Genomic DNA, 24,484 nt, shown 5'->3' with positions numbered 1-24,484 from the left:
GTGAGGTTGTTGGGGGCTGAATTTGTCCCATGAGTTGACATCCCACTTCCTCCACCAATCTCCATGCACACAGTCAGTATACCCACACATACCCAGTCCCCTGTGGCCACAGATATAAGTTCAAAGGTTGGTACTAGACTATCGGCCCTAGGGCCTATACAAGCCTAGCCATAACAATTCACTCGATATTTCTTCCCACAATATTTACTTCCATAGACCCCTGTCTAGCAGGGTGACTGACGTGATCCCCGGGGTGAATTTCCTATCTCCCATCCAATTGTCAAGGTTCCTTTTGAAGAGGGCCAAGGAGGCACTCTGCTTGACATGTATGGGCAGTCTATTCCAGAGTATGGGGAGTCTGTAGGTCAGGAACCTATCCCTCCAGCATGTTTTGTTCATTGTGATGACAAGGTTTAGATCCCTGGAGCGTGCAGCTCTGAGGGACTGGGATTTCTTTAAGTGGAGCATGTCCAACAGCTCACAGTTTGACATGGCCTTGTATGTTAAGCAGAGATCGCCTCTGAGTAGACGATAGGCCACAGAGTATAGCTGGAGTTTTTTTAGACGGTCAGCATAGGGCATCTGTTTTAGGCATTCTTTTAGTGAGGTATTTCTGTGGCCTTTCCAGCTGTTGCAGATGTCTTGAGAGGTACATACCAAATGGGGCATTGCATTCTATAATGGGTCTAATGAGGGATGAGTACAGTGGGACAATGACCTCCTTTTTTCTGGATAAAAAGCCCTTAGTGATGAGGTGTGCCACATAGAAGGATTTCCTGACTGTTGTGGCAATGTGGTTATCAAAGGAGAGACCACTGTCCACCTGTGTCCCTAAGTCTCTCATCACACTTTCGGTGTTTAGTGTACTGCCACCTATGTGGTAATTCATGGGTACATGGTTTTTCCCAAAGGGGATAACTATACATTTCTTAGCATTAAGCTTGAGCCCATGGCTCTGGCACCAAGCATCTGCTTTTGTAAGACCCTTTTGTAGAGTATCCACATCATTTGGAGATTCAATAATGGCTCCCAGTTTGCAGTCATCTGCAAACTGTGATAGCCAGAGTCCATTAGTGTTGGCCTGTACTTCAGAGAAGTAGCTGCCAAACAAGAGTGGTCCCAGGACTGAACCCTGAGGTACTCCACTTGTCACTTCTCAGGAGCTGGATTTGGAGTCGGCTACTTTTACAGTCTGGGTTCTGTCAGTAAGCCAGTTGGCAACCCATCGAGTGAGTTAGTAAGTTCATCTATGATTCCAGAGTGGGGGATGGTGTCGAAGGCCTTGGCAAGGTCCAGATAGGCTGTGTGGACTGCCTTACCCTCGTCCACAGTGCTGGAGACTGATTCAAAGAAGTCAATCAGTTTCAGGAGACAAGATCGGCTCTTGACGAACCCAAACTGCATGGGGTCCAGTGTTTGAAGGTTGCCAATAATGTGTTTCATGTGCATGCAGGTTAGGCTCATCAGACTGATAGGATGGTAGTTCCCGGGATTCAAGGTGGATCCCCCCTTGTTGAGTGGGATAATTGTAGCTATGCACCACTCAGTGGGCACGAAGCCTGAGGTAAGGCTATGATTAAACATGACACTTAGGTGAGGTGCCAGTTCATTTTGTAGTTCATGTAGTACACAGCCCGGGATGTCATCTGTTCCCATGAATGCTGTATCCTTAGCTTTGGAGAGTGTGGTTTCCACCTTTGTGGCTGTGATTACCAGAATTTGGCAATCATTTGGTATTGAGATAGGCCCTTTAGGGGGTGAGAGGGGGGTGAAGTTGGCACTAAATCGATCTGCCAGGATATTGGCAATATCCTTGGGATCAGTATATTTAATGCCATTCTGTTGTAGCTCAGAGCAGATCTGAGCATTGCCATTTAGATTCTTGACATAACTATAGAATACCTTGTGGTTGTCTTTGGAATCTTTGGCAATTTTATTGTCATAACTAGCTTTGGAGAATTTTATGAGGGATCTCAGCTTCTTACTGAGGCTGGTAAGGGAGTTTTTTGCATCCTGGGATTTTCCTCTTTTCTGCAACAGTTTCTTCCTTCTGTTGTATAGTTTGTTTATGGCAGGGGACCACCAGATTGGCTTCCTTTTTTTGGAGGAGAGCCTCTTGGTTCTATTTGGGATGGCACGATTCATGCATGAGTGGATGTGCTCGTACAGTGCCTTAGTGTAGGATTCAGCAGTCAAACTTTCAGCTCCCGTTTGCATGGGTGTCATGAAGTTTGTCACTTCTGACTTGAGTAGCATGAAGTTGGCTTTGGAGATGTTTTTATGGAGGTTTCCTTACTGGGGGGTGGGGATGGGATGTGGATGTCAAGGGTGATTTGCTTATGATCAGACCTGACCAATGAGGGGTGACCACTGGTGTGGGGCATCTATCACCCATGTTGGTAATGACCAGGTCTAGGATATTGGAGCCCCTGGTGGGACAATGGATTAGTTGATCCAGGGCATTGGAATTTATGAATTCCAAGAACCGTTGGGAAAAGGAGTTGGTACCCGAGTAGTTTTCCCAGTTAATGGCAGGGTAGTTGAAATCACCCAGTATTAGGGTGTTTAGTTGTATCTCAATATTTTCCAGTATGTTTAGAAAGGTGTAGTGAGAATCTTGGGACATGGTGGAGGATCTGTAGCAAGCTACAATTTGGATTGCAGTCTTACCCAGTGTTAGTTGCACCTGGACAATTTCAGATGCATTGTGTTGGGCAACTAGCCTGGAGGTGTGAATATCCTTCATGAATATGGACACTCCTCCACCTTTAGTGTTTCTGTCTTGGTTTGGTGGCTGAAAGGTGTGGTAAGAGTTGTAGTCTGGTATTGCAAGGATGCTCCCTGAAGCCTTTAACCAGGTCTCAGTTACTGTACAGATATTGATGTTCTCCATTTTTAGGAGTGCCTCGAGAGAATGCATTTTGAGATTTACACTTCTAGCATTGAGTAGCATTGCCTTCAGATTTTGCATGCTTGTACCTGTTATGGTGGTGGTTTTGTCCTTTGAACCTTGCCTAAAAAAGGCACTATGGGGGTGACAAGAGCTTTAGCCAGTAACCTGAATCCCAGGGGTGACAGGTGCAGACCATCTGTGGCAAACCATTGTGGTTTGTAGATCATGTCATCCCAGGCAGACAGATTCTGGATCCCCTTTGAATGACACCAGAAGCTTAGCCAATTGTTGAAGTCAGTTATTTTGTCCTCATACTGTGGTATAATTCTGGGTGAAGGCAGAATGCTACTCAGGGCTAGGGTCATACCTGCCTGGGCCACATGATCCGAGATCTCTTCCATGTCTCTTTTCATGCAGCCCAGGGAGGTACGTCTCAAGTAATTCACTCCAACATGGACAATGACAGAGTTGTATTTGTACTTTTTGTGGAGTGACTTGAGTGCATGCATTATGTGGCAGATCCTGGCACCTGACTGGCAGCTGACTGTAATTTTCTCCTTGTTCAGCCTGGTGAGTGGGACATCAGTGTGCCTGACTATAGAGTCACCTATGACTAAAGTGTTGGGTACATTGTCTTGCCTTAGGGGCTGTTGGGTGGCACACTGGTGTTGTGAGCTATGTGTCACTTTGGTTGTGACTGTGTTTGTTTGTGTTTCATCTTCGGAGGTCCTTGTTACTTGGGCAGGTTAATGTTAAGGGCCTCTGCATATGTGGGTTTAGTGTTGCTATGTGTGGGTGCTGATGGTGTGGGTTTTGAAGGGCTTTGTGTTGCTTGAGGTGTAGTGCAGGTGTTAACCCTCTCCTCTTGACTGTCTAGCACAATCTTGGCTGGAGAGAGCTTTGCTTCCAGTTTGGCTATGTAAGTGCATCTCTCGCAGGTTGTAGTGTTGGGTGGTAGGAGGAGAGGGTTGTCTGTGTATATGAGGCAGTTGCTGCATTGCCCCAGTATGCCAAGATTCACCAGGTGGAAAGGAGAAATCACTGGAAGCTGACCCTTGGACATGCCTGTTAGGTGCTTTTTTTGTAAAGTACAAGAGCTGTTTTCCCTTACCTTTGCAAGGTACTCTGCAATTATAGGCTGTTTAGTGCCTATGATTAATTTCTCCTTATTAATAAGGAGAGTTGAGTGCTTCTATCAGTTTAAGGCTTCCCAGTGTGTTCCAGCATGTTCTAGAGCAAGTGCTAGTCAGAGGGGTTCAGATTTTAGTGCCATTACTGAGAAACCAGCTAGATCTAAAGGAAAATTTGAAGAGCAGACTTTCTGGCACATGGAATAGTTTAACCGTAGCCCCACCATGCTACATGATGCGAAAAATCCACAAACACGTGTTTTTAAGCCAGAAAGTTGAAAGGGATAGAAATCAGCCCAAAATGGCTAATAAAATTACAATTTCAGAGCTGGAAACCACTCGTCTAGTGTTAGATAGGCAGTAGAATGCTCACCATTCCCACTGGTAAGCAGTAGGACTTCCCTCTACCACAGCAAGGTCTGGATAGCTTTGAACACAGAAAATAAAGTCCTGAAACCAGCAAAGCCTGGGATCTGGACTATACTAGCTAGGAAAGGTGGGAAATGAGCAAACAAGATAGTATTTTGCTTTTTTGGACAGCCAGAGTGTGGCGGCATCGAACAGAAGTGTGTGGTGACTATGACATTGTGACTGTAGACACCAGCCAAAGGCAGACAGTTGGTGAGGTCCCACACAGGCAGATTGACAGGGGTGCTCAAAGGAGGACTGCTGCCCGTCCACCACCTGTCGCAGGTGTCATATCATGAGTCACTCGACACATGTTTCAGTCCATCATGGAGGCACAGGCACATTCCGAATGTAACACCAGATGGATGCTCAGGATCATGGACACATCACTGTCTGGCATCCATGACTCCATCATTTCACTTGATGTAGTGGACAGACAGTGGGGTGAGACATTGTCAGTCCTTGACCACACATTGTCTGTGCTAGAACATGAGATGGGAATAGTACGTCGGACATGTGGCCGTAGGTCAGCAACAACATTTGCTGAGAGTCTATGTGGCCATGTACACTCACACCCCCATAGTGGCAGTACCTCCAGCACTATGGAAGGGAGAGTGCTGTCCACACCACGACGTGGCAGGCCATGGGCATGTGGTCTTGGGTGGTCCCATGACAGACATGGGCCCATCAGACACCATTCACTGTCAGCAACCAACTAGTACCACACCTGACCCTGGAAATGGTGGTGCCAGTGCCACTCCTGGCAGAGTCTGCTCCCGTGTTCATGGCCAGAGATGGTGAACTGTCCCATCTGCCATGTACAGCCACTGCTGTCCAACTTACCCACATGTAGGATTAGCACATGGCTTGACTGTGCACACTTACACACTCATACATCAGTGTCACATGCAGGTCACCACACATAGCACCTCTCCATGGCCCAGCTGACTACCACCCCTTCCTGACTTACACACATGATGTTAACTGTTTGGCACAGCCTAGGCCTCTGGCACCCCCACACCACATCCTGTTGATGTGATGATACCTGTGGCACATTCCTGCCATCCATACCATCAATGCAGGGACATGCAACTATGTTTCTGATGCACAGGGTGACTATAGTACATTACATGACATTGTATACTGTGGTTCTGTTATGCCATGACAGGTACTGCCTACTGGCATGTGTCATGAGTACAAATTAATGTGTTTGTTCCTTTGTTGCATGATGTTAAATTGGTGGAGGTGTCACAGACTGACAGGTGTCTCTCAGAACTTTGTATGTTTCTGTTGTAGGGGTCTGAGTGGCTACATTGTGGAAACTTGGTGGCAAAACAGCAGCTCAGGATGGCATAGTAACAAAGCAGAAATGTGACACCAGCAAGGTAAGCCTTTATATGTGCATGGTCACCTAGGTGCGTCTGTGTAGAGCAGTGTGTCAGGGGCAATGGGGCAGACAGCATAATCCTGCATGCATACCCTGTGATAAAGCATGGCATCCTTTGTACTTGTCACCTGGGTGTTCTGTACCTACAAATGTAGGTGGTGGCAGATAGAATTTATGCCTAGGTAGATGTGGGTTATTTAGGGGTAGCAGGTACTCACAGGGCCTTAAAATCTATAGCCATTGCACACACATAGGCAAGACAGACACACTGCTGCAAGGGGGTATAGTTACAAACACACACATGTGCTCAGAGAGTTGCTCTTTCTGAGATTTAGGACTCCTACCTATCTAGTAGTATATACTATAGCACTAAATACTTACTGGATGTGCCACGGAACCTATGTGTTTTGGAAGTATTTGCCACTGCTGTTAAGGTGGATGACATCTGCAGGATCTGTAAAGGAATCCAATGGGGGGTTGACAGGACCTCAAAATGTATAACAATTGTACACAGATAGGTGAGACAGACACACTGCTGAAAGGGATATATTTACACACACACACATTCACAGAGTTACCCTTTCTGAAGTTAGAACCCCTACTTATCTAGTAGTATATACTATAGCACTAAGCACGTATTGCATGCATCATGGAGCTTATGTGTTTTGGAAGTGATTGCCACTGCTGTTAAGGTGGATGACATCAGCAGGCCCTGTAAAGGAGGCCAATGGGGGGGTTTATGGGCCCTCAAAATGTATAACCATTGCACACAGATAGGCAAGACAGGCACACTGCTGCAACAGGATATATTTACACACATGCACATACGCACACGTGCACATTTATAGAGTTACCCTTTCTGAGATTAGGACCCCTTACCTATCTAACAGTATATACTCTAGCACTAAGTACTTATCGCATGCACCATGGAGCTTATGTGTTTTTGGAAGTGTTTGCCATTGCTGTTAAGGTGGATGACATCAGCAGGCCCTGTAAAGGAGGCCAATGAGGGGGTTGACAGGGCCTCAGAATGTATAATCATTGCACACAAATAGGTGAGACAGGCACACTGCTGTAAGGGGACACACACACACACACACACTCACACAGACACACACACAGACACACACACAGACACACACACACACACACACACACACACACACACACACACACACACACACACACACACACACACACACACACAGAGTTATCCTTTCTGAGATTAGAACCCCTACCTATCTAGTACTATATACTATAGCACTATGTACTTATTGCAATGCACAACAGAGCTTATGTGTTTTAGAAGTGTTTGCCACTACTGTTAAGGTGGATGACATCAGCAGGCCCTGTAAAGCAGGACAATAGGGGGGTTGACATGGCCTCAAAATGTATAGCCATTGCACAGATAGGTGAGACAGACACACCTCTGCAAGAGGATATATTTACACACACACATAGTTGCATTTTCTGAGATTAGAATACCTACCAATCTAGTAGTATATACTATAGCACTAAGTGCTTATCGCATGCACCATGGAGCTTATATGTTTTTGAAGTGTTTGCCACTGCTGTTAAGATGGATAACATCCGCAGGCCCTGTAAAGGAGGCCAATGGGGGGTGGACAGGGCCTCAAAATGTATAACCATTGCACACAGATAGGTGAGACAGGCACACTACTGCAAAGGAATATATTTACACACCCACACACATTCACAGAGTTGCCCTTTCTGAGATTAGAACCCCTATCTAGTAGTATATACTATAGCACTAAGTATTTATCACATGCGCCATGGAGCTCACATGTTTTAGAAGTGTTTGCCACTGCTGTTGAGGTGGATGACATCAGCAGCTGGTGCTAGGGAGGCCACTGTTGTAGAGGACGCTACTCAAAGAGTCATAAAATGATTGACTGTTACACAGACATAGGCCTGATGGGCATGTCTGTACTGCTGTATGAGTAATAACTACATATGCACACACACAAGGTGGCTGATGTCAGATTAGAACCCCTACCTACCTTCTATTACACACTACAACTCACAGTACTAGTTGCACATGCCACCTGTTACATTTGGTGTATAAGTGGCTGCAGCACTACACCACCCTGCTTCTTTATGTGTGTGTGTGTGTGTGTGTGTGTGTGTGTGTGTGTGTGTGTGTGTATATTATTATCCCACTCATGGTTTCAAGTTTGGGATTTTGGAAACAGTGAGTAAGGATTTTAGAGGGGGGGATTGGACCAATAAGTTGCTTAGGGCAGAAACTAGGTGGCAACATATGGTCAATGCTTGTGAATTTCCGGGCATCAACGATGCCATTAGTATTAAACCTGAGCTCAGATATAGAGCTAATAGAATAAAATAATAAATTATCTGTACAGTTTTAAACATTTGTTGATTCCACCCTTTGTACTTTTAAGTTTCATACTTTTATATTTTTTACATTACACTCAGTGATTATTAAATGTATTTAAAAGCATTCAATGTGTACATATATACAAGTCACTTGTACTGTTGCCCCTGCAGCTTTAAATGGCTTATTAATTGGTTGATTGATTCATTCCAAGGGTATAAAAGCAATGGGATTTGTGCTATAAACTATTCTGAGGAAGTCTATTCGACTTAAGCGCTTGACCTTTTCATGGATTTTTGTGGATTTTATTCAATAAAGTGTGGTGAAAAGATTGCCTTGAGTGGTGGTAACCATTTACAGACCTATATACCTTTGTGAGTGGCGGGGACTAGTTATTGGCTTGGAGGTGTTTTTTTTGTTCATGTTGGTATATATATATATATATATATATATATATATATATATATATATATATATATATATAAAACTATATATATATATATAACTATATATATATAACTATATTTATGTATATACATATACATATATATATATATATATATATATATATATATATATGTGTGTGTGTGTGTGTGTGTGTGCCACATACTGATGGATTAGGGTAATCATGTCTGAGGGGGATAGGGAGAGACAGATACATATACATAGCTGTCTGTATGCTGAAATATATTCACATCTCAGTTTTTTAGGCAGAGGCATCAAACATGGAACAACACTAGCTAAGTGTTGGAGCATTCCCAGTGTGACTGTAAGTCCAAGGTGACTCCAGACCAGACCTACCTGTACTCCAGTCTGGGATGTTGTGTGCTACAGCCAGTTGACTGCTGCACCTGATTCAGCAGTCCAGCACATCCCTGATATTATGTCCAAGGGATTCCCCGGCTGTGAGCTGCACATAATATCAGAGTCATACCTAGGGTGTGTACAGATTGTAATACATTGTACAGGGTTTTGCATCATATCTCTGATACGTATTACATAGCATTGTGATTTTTTGGTACATAAGTGTCAAATCATTATAAACTGACATCAGGAACTAATGAAAGACATTTGAGTTACTGACTGCATACACAGCAGGGAACCCATGCTACTGCATAACCTGTTAGTCTCTGCACTTTCTACATTTGTCTGGCCAGTAGTTAATCCTTCTCCTTACATGTGAGCCTTTGTCACACTCCTATTCATGACTGTGTCCATATTTCTTGCTCTAAGTAGTTGTAGATATGCTGTGACAGGGGTACATGATGTAACAGTACACAGTGTTTTTTAGGTAATATGCTACTACATGGTGCCTATTGACTTGTTGTAGGTGCTGACAAAGTTACGTGAAGGCCTTTTCATCCTGCTGCAACTCTAGGAGATAGATTGGGATGAGACAGTGAGACTGATGATTTGCACAACTCTTTCTCACTATAATCCAATTCACGTGCAAGTCAAGACATCACCCCCCTGTCAAGTTCTGTGGTGATGGGTGAATGAAAAAGCAGCAGGTGTGGAAACATTGGAAGCTGTCACCACAACCCCACACACAGGTGGCCCAGGGTAATGGGTCATTCTCTAGTGGACCAAAGCAGCAGTGGAGTTCAGCAGCCCCCTGGGTGTCTGAGCAGCCCTATTTAGGATCACTCTGCTCACCTCCATGGTCTGAGGAAGGGCATAGAAAAGGTGCCCTAAACATAGCCTGCTTCACCCAACCACTGGCCTGCTTGCTGCAGCAGGTGGGGATCCAAATCATGCAGTCGAATCACAAAGGAAAATATATCAGTGATTTCACTCACCATTGGCACATGGAATGTGTGCACACTTATGGATATTCACAAAACAGACAGACCTGAGAGATGGACAGCACTTGTCGCAAGATAACTTGGCAGGTATAACATCCAGATAGCAACCCTCAGTGAGACAAGGTTCGCAGACGAAGGCCAGCTGACTGAAGTCAAAGCTGGTTATACTTTTTTCTGGAGTGGCTGCAGCAGCAATGAATGTCGTGAAGCGGGAGTGGGTTTTGCTATTAGATCTAATTTGATGTTCTTGGTCATGTTGTCAGGTGGCTTCTGCGATGATGAAGAAACCAGCATTAAGATCAGATACAGGACTGATGGCAGGCTCTTCAACCTGCAGATGCTACTGGCCAAGACCAAGGTTGAAGAGAAGTTTGTGTACTATTTCCTGTTCACAATGCTGCCACAGAGGTCCAAATGCAACAGAGCATGAACCGCTTTTCCACTGCTTGCAGAAACTTCGGCCTCATAATCAGTACCAAGAAGACTGAGGTTTTGCATCAGCCTGCAGCACAGAAGATGTATGTGGAACCAACTATCATTGCTGAAGGTGAGATCCTGAAGGCTGTTGACAAGTTTACATACCTCGGCAGCACACTCTCCAGATTTGTGAACATTGATGATGAGACAGATACATGCATCGCCAAGGCAAGCTCCGCATTTGGATGGCTGCAGGAGTCAGTCTGGGAGAGGAGAAGCATCAAACTGTCCACAAGGCTGAAGGTGTACAAGGCAGTTGTTCTGCCCACAATACTGTATGCCTGTGAAACATGGACTGTGTATTACTGTCATGCCAAAAAGCTAAATCACTTTCATATGAACTGCTTAAGAAGGCTGCTGAAAATTACCTGGCAGGACAAAGTTCCAGGCACAGTTGTGCTCTCAGTCTGGACTGCCAAGTATCTAGACACTGCTGAGAAGAGCCCAAGTCAGGTGGGCAGGCCACCTTATACATATGCCAGTCACAAGCCTCCCCAGGAGACTGTTCTATGGTGAACTCACAGAAGGCAAACACACACAAGGTGGGCAGAAAAAGTGCTTCAAGGACATTCTGAAAGTCTCTCTGAAAAGCTTTGACATTGATCCAGACTCCTAGGAAACTCCAGTGCAAGACTGTCCTGCCTGGCAAAGCTGCATCAGCAAAGGTGCTACTTCCTACTAGCAGAGCAGGACTGCAGAGCCAGAGGAAGTCTAGGCTGCGTAAATCCATAGCCAAATCTTTGCCAACCACCTCAACAGACTATTTGTGCCCGATGTGTGGCAGAGCTTTCCAAGCTTGCATCGGACTGATCAGCCACAGCTGGACACACAGTAATCAGTCAACCTCCTTGATATGATGCCATTAGTCATCATTGACAATGACGGACAAACAACACATGATGTAACAGCACACACAGGGTTACAGACTTCACACCTCTGACTATAGATGTTTAGCAAGATGTCCAGCATTCTGCCCCATATGTCTGCTCTGCTCCTCAGATAGTTGTGTTTTTTTGTTAATATACTACTACATGGTGTCCACTGACATGTTGTAGGTGCTGACACAGTTATGTGAAGGTCTTTACATCCTGCTGCTACTCTAACTTGTTCCAACCTGCTGTTATACTAGCCATCTTCTAGGCTACTCAGAGCATGTAACATATCCATAGTCGTGGCCCCCTGTCCCTCCATTGTCTCTAGCTTTGTCCAGCTTTCTTACAGTAACAAATAGTGAAATATTGACATTCTGTGGGACTCCTACCATAAGAGTACCTCACATACAAAATTGTAGATGCAACCAGCTTCAAACCATGAACACCATCAACCATGCTAATATACTTAGCCCACTAAACCACACCAGCCACCAGAAAGTGATGTTTAATTCCTGACTCTATCAACATCAGACAGACATACACTTTAACCCCTGCATATTGAGGACAGAGAACATGTCGCTAGGTTGTTTGGGAGAGCCCTGGGATTGTGTTTTCTGCTAGTATAACCTTGCAAACATACTGTTACTGCAGTTGTATGGGAACACAACTGTGTCGGGGGTAGGAGACTCTAGCATTGACAGTCAATGATCCCACTGTTTGGCAATTCCCTCACATAGTACAGTGGATTTGCTGCCTTGTGGCCTACTGCATATTATGGGGCAGCCAGTATTGGACAGAGTTCCTGTTGTCCCACATAGCTGTTAGCTCTCTGCAGGTAGCCCAGTAGCCCTCTCTATTCCCTTGCATACATGCAGCAGATCCATGCATATGCTACCATAGTCTAGTACCCCATGCATTTGTTCTTAACAGGAGTGACTTACTTGTGCCTGCAGCAGTTGAGATCACAGTGCTTCAGGGCTGAGTCTGTCAGATGTATGCAGGACACAGCCAATACATGGTAAGGTGCAGGTTGTGTGGTGTGGTTGGCATCCTTTTTACTATGTGTGTGAGTTGGAGTGAGGTGTCAGTCCCTAGGACCCTAGGTTGTCAGTGCATGTGCTATGCGTTGCCTCTTTGCCAAGGGCAGGGCATATTGGTCAGGCCTACATCTGACTACAGGGACAGGGTCAGTGGGTTCCTCCTCCAAGTCCCTCTGTGCCTGTGGCTGTGGAGACCTTGGCACTGGTGGGTGTCTGTGTGTCCCTTCCCTGTGATGTTCCTGCCACAGCTGTTTCCACAGGATCATACTGTGTAGCATGGCACATACTGTGAACATCTGTGCACATGTGGCTGGAGAATACTGCAGAGCTCCACGAGATATATCGAGGCAGCGGAACAGTGACTTCAGAATCCCAGACACATGCTCTGTGATGATCCTAGTTTGTGCGTGTGCCTCATTATGGTATTCTTAGGTAGGTGTGTGTACATTTCTGATGGGTGTCATCATCCACAGTTCCAGTGCATAGCCAGCATCCCCCAGGAGATGGCCATGTGGGATGTCCCCCCCCCCCTGGCAAACGTCTGGTACAGCTGTGATACATGCCAGATATGGGAGTCATGATAACTGCCAGGGCTGCCAACACACACACTCATGATAATGCCCTGGGCATTGCACACAACCTGGCAGTTGGAGTGATACCCCTTGCAGTTGGCATAGACTCTATCTTCCTCACTGTCAGTGCTTTGATATGCACTTGAGTGCAGTCTATGGCACCCAGTACCTCAGGGTAGTGTGCTACATAGTGGAACAGGTGCACACTGATGGCCATCTCCTCATGGGCATGGGGTAAATAAATGTGCTCACTAGCATTTGTTTGCATGGCAGCCAGGAACTGGTCAAGTACCCTAGATGCAGATGCTGGTGAGACCCCAATCATGTCCCTAGTTGGTCTTTGAAAAGTACATGTAGCTAATATTCTAAGGGATACACATAACTTTGTTTCCACTGGGATGGGTTCCCCTCTGTTGGCTCTGGGTCTGAGTTGAGGGAGGAAAAGCTCAGTGAGTTCTTCTAGTATGTCCCTGTCCACCTTGTAGCACTGTACAGTCTCCAGCTCATGTAGCCCGTGGAAGGTTACCCTGGGCCTGAACACTCTTCTCCTTCTCAGTCTAGGCCCATTATCAGCAGCAGCAGCATCACTGGCCTCAGCCTTTAGCACATACAGATGTAGCAGAGCAGCAGTAGCCCCTAGCATTTTGTCAGTTAAAATTCCCAAGTGTGTACTCCAATTGTGTAGAGTATGTGGAAAAAATCAGATTATAGGGTCTATGCATACATTGTAGTGGTGTGCTACAGATGCAGCCTGTGTGATTGGCTATGATGCATTCCACTTGTTAGGTATATCACTGAGGGGTTTGAATGGCCCAGTGTCTGTGGAACAGGGCTTAAAAGTAATTTATAAATGATTGGCTTTCCCAGGCTATTTTCTTTTTTTTTTTTTTTTTTAAATGCCCTCCTTGCTAAGCACTGCAGCAAGGAGCGCAACCTGCACTGCTAGTATAAACACTGCTCAGCAGTCTGGATACACCCCCATGGACGGGCATGCTCAGCATAGCCTAAACCAGCTAAAACACACCCCCCACAGTTAAACAAAGCTTAGCAGCACTAGACACACACCTCCTGCTTAGCTGAGCTACTCAGCAAGCAAATGGGCATCACTGAGCTTCAGTCTGCTTAAACATAATGTGACACACCCCCTTTTCATGTCAGCTACCTCTTCTGTGGACACCAACATGGTTCAGGGGCTACACCAGTTTTATCTGTGAACACAGTAACCCATTTTTGTACTCAGTAACCCCAGCTCATTTGCATACTGATCCGTGCACACACCCTGGATACTTTACTATTCCAGGGCATGCCTTCTTACTAACCACTGAAATCTGCCATTGTACATAATGCTTGCAGGACCCTGTGAAGATTGGGGAAAGATGGGCGAAGGCTGCTAGCCTAGTCAAATAGAATTTGATACATACTTATATCATTTGTATAAATAAATGTAAAATACAGGCTTGTGTTCTTAAATGAAAGAAATCACTGTAAAATGTGAACTTCAAGATTGTTGCAACATTGCCATCTGCTGTAAGGAAACTCAAGCCAAGCATTTCAAATGTTCTTTGAAGTTACAATTATCTAAAAATGGTGCCAAAGTGACTGGCTGAACACATTCTTTCTATTGTCTTGACTTAAGGAATAATTGTTACAGTATACATGTGAAATGCCTTTTATTGTTGTAGTTTTCTGAGCAGGTGTTAGCTTGCTAAATAATGCAGTTTGTTTGCCTGGGAACTCCAGACTAAGTGGCAAAATGATGTAATGTGAATACTGGGAAAACCCAAGTGTCAAAATGATGTAATTTGGGAGGGCCTTAGCAGAGCTGTTTGTTAGTGTTTTAAAAACTATTGTTGAGAGAGAGACTAAAAGCATTTGTCTTGGACCATCAACCCAGCACTGCTTATGCTCTTTATATGTCTGTAAGTAGGATTACAGCACTGTGTTTTCTCTTAAGAATAGCTAAAGATTAGAAAGTTAGATTAAGTGTTTTTCTTTGACATCAGACCTGTCCTACTGTATTATTTTAAGTTTCTGTGTGATCTCTGAACTCTTAGATATCTCTGTGGTGTAGTAGTATTGTCTTGCGTTTTTAATTATTTATTATTAAATATTTTAAAAACCTTTACCTGTGGCTGGTTTGTGTAGAGAAGTAGGCTCTAGAGTACATTGCATATTTATAGAGGTTATCGTAATAAGTCACTCTAATAAGCCTTAGACTGAATAGTCACGTTACAAATTAGATAATAATATTGCACAGTAATAATTGGACACCCTTTCAAGGGGCTTTGGGTAGCTGATAATTATTAAGCTGGTGGTGGCAGGAATTACTACCATATAGTCTGGGTAAAGGGGCACTAGAGAATCTGTGTCAGCCTTTCCCAGGAGTGTCTGTGAAGTTGCATAAATACTTATCTCAAAGTGCATGTGTGTGTGTGTCAGCTACCTGGGCAGGGACACAAAGCACTGGTTGGACAGAGAGGGTACTGGAGGTTAGCTTGCCAGCTATGCTGAGATCTGGACCCTATAGCTGTGCCAGTGGGGAGTCTTATTGGGGACCTGGAGAGCAAGGGAGCAACCAGTCCCAGACTGACTGTGATCTCTGTGTGCACTTAAGGGAAATTGTACTTTACTGTGTGTATTTGTTATCCTTTCCTCTTCTATGAGACAACGTCCCTGGTGTTAGTGGTAAGGATTGAGGCTCCTTGATTGCTGGGCCAGGGCACGGTCATCACAGGCCCTATAATAAATTATTCTCACATATGTCTTGTTTTTGGATTTTACAATTTTTAATATTTTTTTTGCATAACAGAAAACGTGATATGGCTATTAAAAAATATATTTTTATCATTTTTGCACATACAGGGCATAGATTTGCACATATCTGTCCCTAATATGCAATCACTTACCTTCTAAATGTTTTTTTACAGCCCCTGTTCAATTTTTGCTTTCGTGTGCACAGTAATTTTCCATGTACACTTCAGATACCAACATGGGGTCTGCACGACTACCTATCTGCTTGCTGGATTACTCCAGCACCCTCATTTGACCTCATTTAAATTAAAATTCACCTCATTATCAAGTGATTTGCATTCCACAGACAGTTACATGTCACACGCTCATACACGTTCCTATGCTCTATTTACTGGATCGCACATCTGTCAGTTTCTGTGTTGGGGCCATGCCACTCTGCCTACGTGGAAAATCACTCTCTGTAAGATTTAGTGAATTCTCCCTGGGATGTGTTATCTGATCAACCTGGAACACTGCAAGTTTGTGGTACGGTGACAAGACATTCAATATTACTATAAAAACAGCTTTGGTAATGCACAAAGCACAGAGGAATAAAGAGAACCTTGGTTGGTTAGTCTGGATGCTGAGAAAATGTCTGATCAAGTGGAATAGCCCTATCGTAAACAGGCCTTATTGATATTTAACCTCCCTGAAGATGTGATCAGCCTAATATTCAGCATCTATCAAGGCTCTCACCTGGTTCTCTGGTGTAGAAGGACAGAGAACTGACTGCATCTCAGATGACCTAAGTTCAGTCAGTGGCTCAGGTGCTGGTAGTGCTGGACAGTGGAAGTATAGGACTGAGTGGACTGTGCCAGTTTGCCCCATGGGGAGCTGGGATATGGTGCATGCCTTGGAACACCTCTGTGATTGTGTCATTGGAGGAGGGCAGAGTAATGATAGTTTGTGTGTGCTGTCTGGAAAGGGGCATGTATTTTGTTGAGTCCCATGAGGAGGTGTGAACAGTTACACCACAAGCCCATTGCACACCTTTCCCCCAGATGCTACAAGCATGTGTAGGGCACAACAAAACAACCCTAATTAATTCCTCAGTGATGGCCCTGTTATTGGCTCTTGCCCTGCAAAATGAAGGGGTCGGTGACAGCTCTGGCCCACTGGGAAACAAATGGGCTATATAGATCATAGGTGAGCTGAAGGTTGGTAGCCATCGAGGTCCAGAACTTTTATTTTTCATTATTAAGGCTTACAAGTCAGGGTGAAAACACATGATGGGCTGCCTAAAACCTTCCTGCTCTCCAGAACTACTAGACAAGAATGTCCACATTTCTTATTGCTGTTTGCCCTATATATTTAGAAACATTATCCTTACTAATATGAGGATCAGGCCTCATGGATCTACCTAACTTACATGGATTACTGAAAGAGTTTGGAAATGTCTTGAGCTATAAAATAAACAAGGGTAAAACAACAGCAGTCCCTATTAATTTATTCCACTTGGAGAAATTAGACAGTTCATATCCTGACTAATGACTCTCTCAATATATTAAACATCTAAGAGTCTAGCTTGGCTCCTCATGCATCCTTTCAGCTAAGAAATTTTGAGGAAGACATAAGGAGGACGTTAACTTCTGGAAAATGATTCTGTTAGATCAAAGAGTTCTTCTTTTCAGTATGTTTTCTTCTATACACATTTAAATCCTTTCTGTTTTATTTGTAAAAAGATTTTCAAAAATGAGTAAATGAGCATAATTATGTATTTTATATGGGAGGGTTCCAAATAAAGGATTGCTTGGGAGAAACTGATTTCATGGGGGGAAGTAGGAATAATGAACAACACTGATGCTATTCACCTAAAGCTCTCAAGCTCTTGTGACAACTGTAAGCTTTAGGCAATAATCTGTGAATCATTGCTATTTACTACTGCTTCACATTACAGGCACAGCAGTAAGCTGGGTCTTTGGCTATTTTGAGATCACAGAATCAGGCCTCATAAACTCTTGGAACAAGCAGTGGCAATCCTAAGGAGTCTATTTAACAAAAAGAAAAAAATGTTAATTTGGATAAATACAGTGTTCCACATGAGGTACTCAAACATGAACTTTCCTGGGGAGGTGGCCCTCAACGGTTAGAAACAAAAAAAATTAGGTATGCTTTTGGGAGCAGGGTAAGCCATTGAACTCCTGAGTAGATTGGGAAATTTATAAAAAGGCTGAAGAAAATCTGGAGAACAGACTATTTCGGGCTATTAACAGCCACCAAGGAGTAGAAATGTTTGACTTGCTGATAAATTCACAACGTGAATTAGTGAGATTTTTGCTGAAGCCAGGGAGGATCCTCCAACTTTGAAGAGATTACTCAGTTGAGCTTGTGTCATTATTTGAAAATCTTAAAACCAAGACTAGAGACAAATATAGGGATTCCTCAGCTCATCTTCTTGATAAGCCAATTGCACAGCCATCTGGGTTGTGGTTATGTTATTTATCAAGGTATGGCATGAAGTCTAGGTGATTTAATATGTTCACCTGGAAGTGTTTACATAGAGATGTTTACACTTCAGAGCACATTCAACACATCTGCACATGCACCCAACATTTGTTTTGAGATGTGAGTACATGGCAACATGATCATGGATTCATGAATTCTGAACCTGCTCAGCACTATAGAGCTTTAAGATGTATATTCAAGATATGCTGCATGTGAATTTTTTTCTACTGCCACACATTTAATACAACTCATGTTTCTATGATGGCTTGCTGATATTCAGGGTTTAACAAAATAAATCAGGAAAGACTGCTGATTCAGTTTATGACTGTGTAAGAAAGCCATACCTGGAAACTGGAAAAGTTCAGCCATAACTACACCAGAAGATGTTCAGTTAATAATGAATCAGACTGCTGGCAGGGAAAGGCAATTTCTTTCCCTGTTTATGTAGCAGAAACCCTTATGAAAGTGGATGCCTTAGTTCAGTTTCTGGGCTCAGAGTGCCCAAATCAATAGTGGATGATTGGATCAGAGCACACAAATCAATAGTGGATGAACTCCTAACTCACCTGATTCTTATTCGCTGCCTCTCATATAGGACTATTAATGAAGGCCTCAGTTTTTGGACATATTGTCACCCCCCCCACACACACACACACACACACACATACTCATTAAATGACAGACTAATTTTTTAAACATGTTGAATTCAATATTTACTTAGTTTTGCCCTTATATATTGTTATGCTATCATTTATTGTACTTATTTGTGATTGTTACCAATAATTAAATAGTGCTATATATGTATAAAGGAAAAGCACAGTGATGTCTTATATTGGTTTCTGTTTCAAAATGAAAGTGGGACTACGCAACAGTGGAGAAGCCAACAGACCTTGAAATACCAATGTTATTGAAGGGGTAGGGATGTAAAATCCTTGTAAGATAATGGTTTTGTTTTACCCCCTTTCCATGGGTAATACCCAGCATTAAGTTACGTTACCTCTTTAAGGTAAAAGGATAAGTGTAGAGGTAAGCAGTATCTTCTTCCAACAAGTTTTGACCCATAGATAATTTCTCTAGTGATAGTACCAGTGATATACCAGTACATGCTTCCTGTTCTGAGTTGTGAGATCAGTACAGGTTAATCCCTTTCATCTAACAAAATATGAAACAAAGGTTGCTTCTCCAGCAGCAGCAGAGTCTTCTTAAAGCATTAAAAACAGAAATTAAGCCTGATCCTCAACTGCAAAGGGATCAGTGTAGGCCTAAGCACCCCCACACCCAAAACAAAAAAAATTAGATCACAGATGTGTTCTCCAACCACAGAGTCTTTTAAAAGTATTATATTTGTAGTTTCCTTCATGTCCTGAGCTGTAACTGGATCAATGGCAAGAGGTTAAGACCTAAACAACTCATCATCAACTCCCCACTTTTCCCATTTTTCTACATGGTGGAGGGGTGTTGTGTCAACTGTCAACATCTCTCTCAGTTCAATGCCAGCTCCTACCTTCTTCTACAGTCATGCCTGACTATTGCAGGTCTTCTATCATACAATCCATCCACTTCTTTGCTGGTCACCCTCATTTCCTCTTGCCTTCTTCCTATCTGTCCCAGTTCTTCTTCACCACATTGTCTTCTGGTTTTCTGCACATATGCCCCAATTGTAATCTGTTAAATCTGACCTTCTCTGCAATTGGAGCTACTTTGGCTTCTGCTCTGATGCCGTCATTTCTTCATCTGTCCCATAGTCTGCATCCTACCACCATTTTCAGGCATTTTGTCTTCTTCATCTCTAGCTTCTTCAACTACTCTGACTTTACTGCCCAGGTTTCTGTACCATACAGTAGTACTAGTCACACCACTGTTTTAACACCTTGATTTTCAGCTTCTTCGGCATTATTCTGTCATGCATTAGTCCTGACACTCTGTGGCAATTGGCTGGAGCCCCTCCATTTCTAGCTTGACCTCCTCATTATGACTTCCCTTCTCCTCACCCATCCCTCCAAGATATTTGAAGTTGTTAACCTGTTCCACTGTTTTCTCTTCTTACATCTCCATTTGCTACCATTACAGCTGTCTTACCTGTACTCTGTTTCATCCCATGTGCCTTCAATTTGCTTTCCATTCCAATCTCTGAGCTTTTGCTGACATTCTTGATTAGAGTCTTCCTATAATGCCACATCATCTGCATACAGTAACTTTGTTGAGCTGTCCTCACTGACCGGTTTGCTAATGTATTCCATCATGAGTGTGAACAGCAGTGGGCACAAAGATTAACCGTGGTGCACAACCACTACCACTGTGAAGTCCTCTGTGAGACTGAACAATGTTTGTACTTGAGTCATTGGGTCCTTGTATATAGCCTGCACTAATTATACCAATGTTTCTAGGACTTGGAACCACTGCAGGACTACCCAGTCAGTTTTCTTGGGACCTTGTAATATGCCATTTCCAAGTCTAGGAGTGCCCAGTTGGACTCTTTCCTCATCTCTCTCTTAATCTCAATTATCTGTCCCATTGTAAACATCATATAGGTTGTGCTGCATCCTAATCTGAATCCAAAATGCTCATCTCCCATCTTGCTTTCTACTACTCTATGTATTAATTTATCAATCACCCTGTACAACACTTTCATGCAGTATGACAGTAGTTTGATACCTCTGTACTGCTACAGTTCTGAATGCCCCCTTTGCTCTTGTACACTGGCACTAGTATGCTTATTCTCCAGTCATCTGGGATACGCCTTTCTCTTCATACTGCTATGAGTACCCTTAGGAGCCATTTCTCCCTTAACTCACAAAAAAATCTTCATCATATCTATTGTGACTTCATCTGAACCTGCTGCTCTCCCTGACTTCATTTCCTTAGTGCTGTTCTTGATTCTTCTAAGTTGGTCTCCTTCGCCTTTTCTTTCATCATAGGCATTGTCTGGGGCAGCACAACTTCTATGAGGTTTTCTTCTTGTAACACTTTCCAGAAGTTGCTAGAGTGCCCCTGATGCCTTGCTTTTTTGTTACTGCAACTCCTCTCTTAGCCTCTTTGTTAGCCAACCAGTATTCCTTCTTAGCCTGATCCATCTTTTCTATCTCTCACTTTTTCCTGTACTCATTCTTTCTTTTCATGACTTTCTGGACTTTTACATTCCATCACTAGCTTTCCTTATGTACCTTATTTCTATACCTGGCTTCACTGCATATCTGTTCTGTAGTCCTCACACATGCTGTTTTCAGATGTTGCCATTCTTTGATTTCACCTATTTCCTCTTTTTCCTGAGGTGCTAAACCCCTGAGTATTTCCTTGAACTCTTGTGCTTTCTCTTCAGTTAACGTCCAAGTCTCAGCCTAGTCCCTGTTGACCTTAGAGCCTTGTCTGACCACTGCTTTCAGCTGATAATTGCAACCAGTGGTTTATGTTGTGGGCTTACTGTTTCACTGGGGATGGCTTTGCAATCACTGATTCTGTCTCACTGTCCTTTACTTACAAGGATGGAGTCTACCTGAGTTGCCCATTGGCCATTCTTGTATGTGACTTTGTGACTGTCTCTCTTGCTGAACCATGTGTTGGCCCCCATTAAGCCAAAACAAATGTCTGTTAATGAAATAATCCAGACATAAACAGCCACTTAATAGAAACAAACAAAAAGAATAAATACTAGAAAAACAACTCCAGAGCAGAAAATAGGCTGGAAATTCTTTACTTCACAACTCTGCTACCTCGGCTTTTTGCCTTCAACAGTTCTAGTTTTTCTAGTATTTAAACAGCCACTTCCTCACTGCAGTTTGAAATAGAGATGGATTCTATAGATTTTGCTTAAAACATTACAGTGGTAGTTTATGGTCTTAGCTGTGAATGGATTATCCATCCATCCATCCATCCACAGCTCATTTTTGCACATGAGGTCAGGATGTTACTTCACAAGTGACAATCATCTAGAGCCAAGATTTACACAGTAGGGTGTATAGCCCTTCCACAGTAGTTCTTCCAAACTACACACTTGCGCACACACTCATACCTATGACCAATTGAGAGTGTCCAGTCCACCTACTGCACATCTTTGTAATGTGGGAAGAAACCAAAGCACCCGGAAGAAACCCACACAAACACAGGGAGGATATGCAGACTCACACAGAAGGCACCCCAACCGAGAGTCAAATGGGGAACCTCTTGCTGTGAGGTGATAACACTATCTGATATGCTACTGTGCTGCCTGTGAATGGATCAATATAAGACTAAATAACCACTCATGTCAACAAAATTTAAAACCCAGACAAAATGTTTAGCCCCAGAGTCTACACGAAACATTAAATCAATAGAGTATTTTAAATTTTGAGCTGAAAGTTGAACTGCCCTCTCTTGTTTAATCTAAGGTCTTTTCCTGGGTTTTGTGTAAAATGTGTAACTACCCCTCAAAGATGATGTGGTGTCATTAAAGCAGCCCTGCAGAAGCAGCTGTTGCATGTGTAGCACATCTAATGGTGAACATGTACTACTACTAATTGTTAGCTTTGCTTTTTCAATGTGCATGCCCAGCCTTTGGGTCTGACTCAGAAAGGCTGTAGCATACAATCCTTTATGAAACAGTTACAAATTGAGGCTTTGCATGGATACTAATGACACATGAATGCTTACATTCTGTAACACAGCTTCCCTTACATCAAAGTTCAACTTGTATAATGGTTCCTAGATTGCTATAAAATCTAATTTCATCTTACTAATAGGTAAACCAAGTGGTTTGTGTAACATGTAGAGTATCAGAGTTTCTCAGCTACCCTCTTTTATCCATTTTCCAGTTTTAAATTTCAGCAATGCCAGGTTATAGTTCTGAACAAGTATTACATGGTGTTGACTCTGTGAAATGGAAGAATCATTGCAGACCATAGCACATATGTTCTTTTCTCAAGCTACAGTAATACTATTTGGAACAAGTTTTTAGGGAATGTAAGAAGCAAAAAAAGTTTCACTCAATTCAGGAGTAATCTGCACTTACGTTAAGTCTCGAGTACCACATATTAGAGTACAAACAAATACCACTATACTTAAATTTCTCTTCCCTGTGACCAAATCCATACCTTAATATAGGTTCATAAGTCTAATCTCTCTCTCTCTTTCTGAACTCCCTCATCAACAGGCATTACAAGTCCAGTCCTCTTACCTCTCTCATCCACAGTGCCCCCCTCCAACCTATTTAATGCACTCATCCTACATACTATCTTCTCTCTAATCTCTATCTTTCATCCTCCACATTATTTATCTTGTGCAGTTACTGTTCAGTCTGTGGTTTATGTGATAACCAGCGTATCATCACAAAGGCGTTAAGGAAGACATGACTGTTTGCATTGCATAATGTTATACAGATGTATGGATTCTCCTTTATTTCATCTTATTTCTCTTCCTGCATAGCTTTTATGCTATCTAGATGTTAATACCTACAATTCTGTTCTGTCTGTATATGTCTTTGTTGCACTGTATGAATAAAATATTAGCTGCATTTTAGTTTACTATGTTGACATATATGCGCTTGTATTGTTTATCATAAGCCACATCTTAGCATTCCGTTTTACTCCTTAGTCAATACAATTAACTAACAATACAGCAACAAAAACTTCAACAATATACATGTCAACAATAGGTTTATAGGTTCATAGGTGTTTACTAGGCTAACGACCACAAGCACCTTTTTAAGTCTAGCCATGCATCCCGAATCTCTGACAAGTTATGACATCCTTGATAAGTGTAAGCATGGGCCTGGGAGATGAACCATTTACAGGTTACCTGTTTGCATTAGAGAAATAGGTGCCAAACTAGGGATGAATTTCCGGTTTCCCATCCAACTGTCCAAGTTGCACTTGAATTGGATTAGGGAGGAATTCTGCTTCACATGAATGGGGAGCCTGTTCCATAGGCAGAGTAGTCTCTGGGATACATACCTATCTCTCCAGCAGGTCCTATTTATATCACAGGCAAGCTTTAAGTCTTTAGAATAGGTAATTCTGGTGCTGTTTGTTTTGTGGATATGCAAGAGGTCCATCAGAGTGTGGTCTGACAATGCCCTGTATGCCAGGCATAGATCTCCCCTCAAAAGCCTATAGAAGACAGAATACAAGGATAGGGCCTTAATGCAGTCTGTATAGGACATATTACGTATGCCCTGTATTCTTTTAGTGAGGAACCTCTGTGGACATTCCAGTTGTTGGATATGCCTGGTTAGGTACATATCAAAGGGGGCATTGTACTCAATGATAGGTCTGATGAATGCCGAATACAGTGGAACAGTGACTTCTTGGACTTAGATGCTATACCTTTGTTTATAAG

General features: G+C 43.0%; 1 protein-coding gene across 1 annotated transcript in view; it reads left to right on the top strand.

Moving 5' to 3' along the window:
- LOC122792394 overlaps positions 1–24,484 on the top strand; it is a 431,766-nt gene that overhangs the window by 47,252 nt on the left and 360,030 nt on the right. The window contains exons 5-6 of the mRNA XM_044060182.1: positions 10,243–10,348; positions 10,432–10,968. Coding sequence (XP_043916117.1) covers positions 10,243–10,348; positions 10,432–10,968 — 643 coding nt within the window. The remainder of the gene's footprint in view (positions 1–10,242; positions 10,349–10,431; positions 10,969–24,484) is intronic.

The sequence above is a fragment of the Protopterus annectens genome, chromosome 1.part2 (assembly GCF_019279795.1).
Source record: "Protopterus annectens isolate FY-2018-M chromosome 1.part2, PAN1.0, whole genome shotgun sequence".
In the NCBI taxonomy this organism is placed as follows: domain Eukaryota; kingdom Metazoa; phylum Chordata; order Ceratodontiformes; family Protopteridae; genus Protopterus; species Protopterus annectens.
The sequence above is the reverse complement of the archived record's forward strand: the minus strand, read 5'-3'. Positions and strand labels throughout refer to the sequence as shown.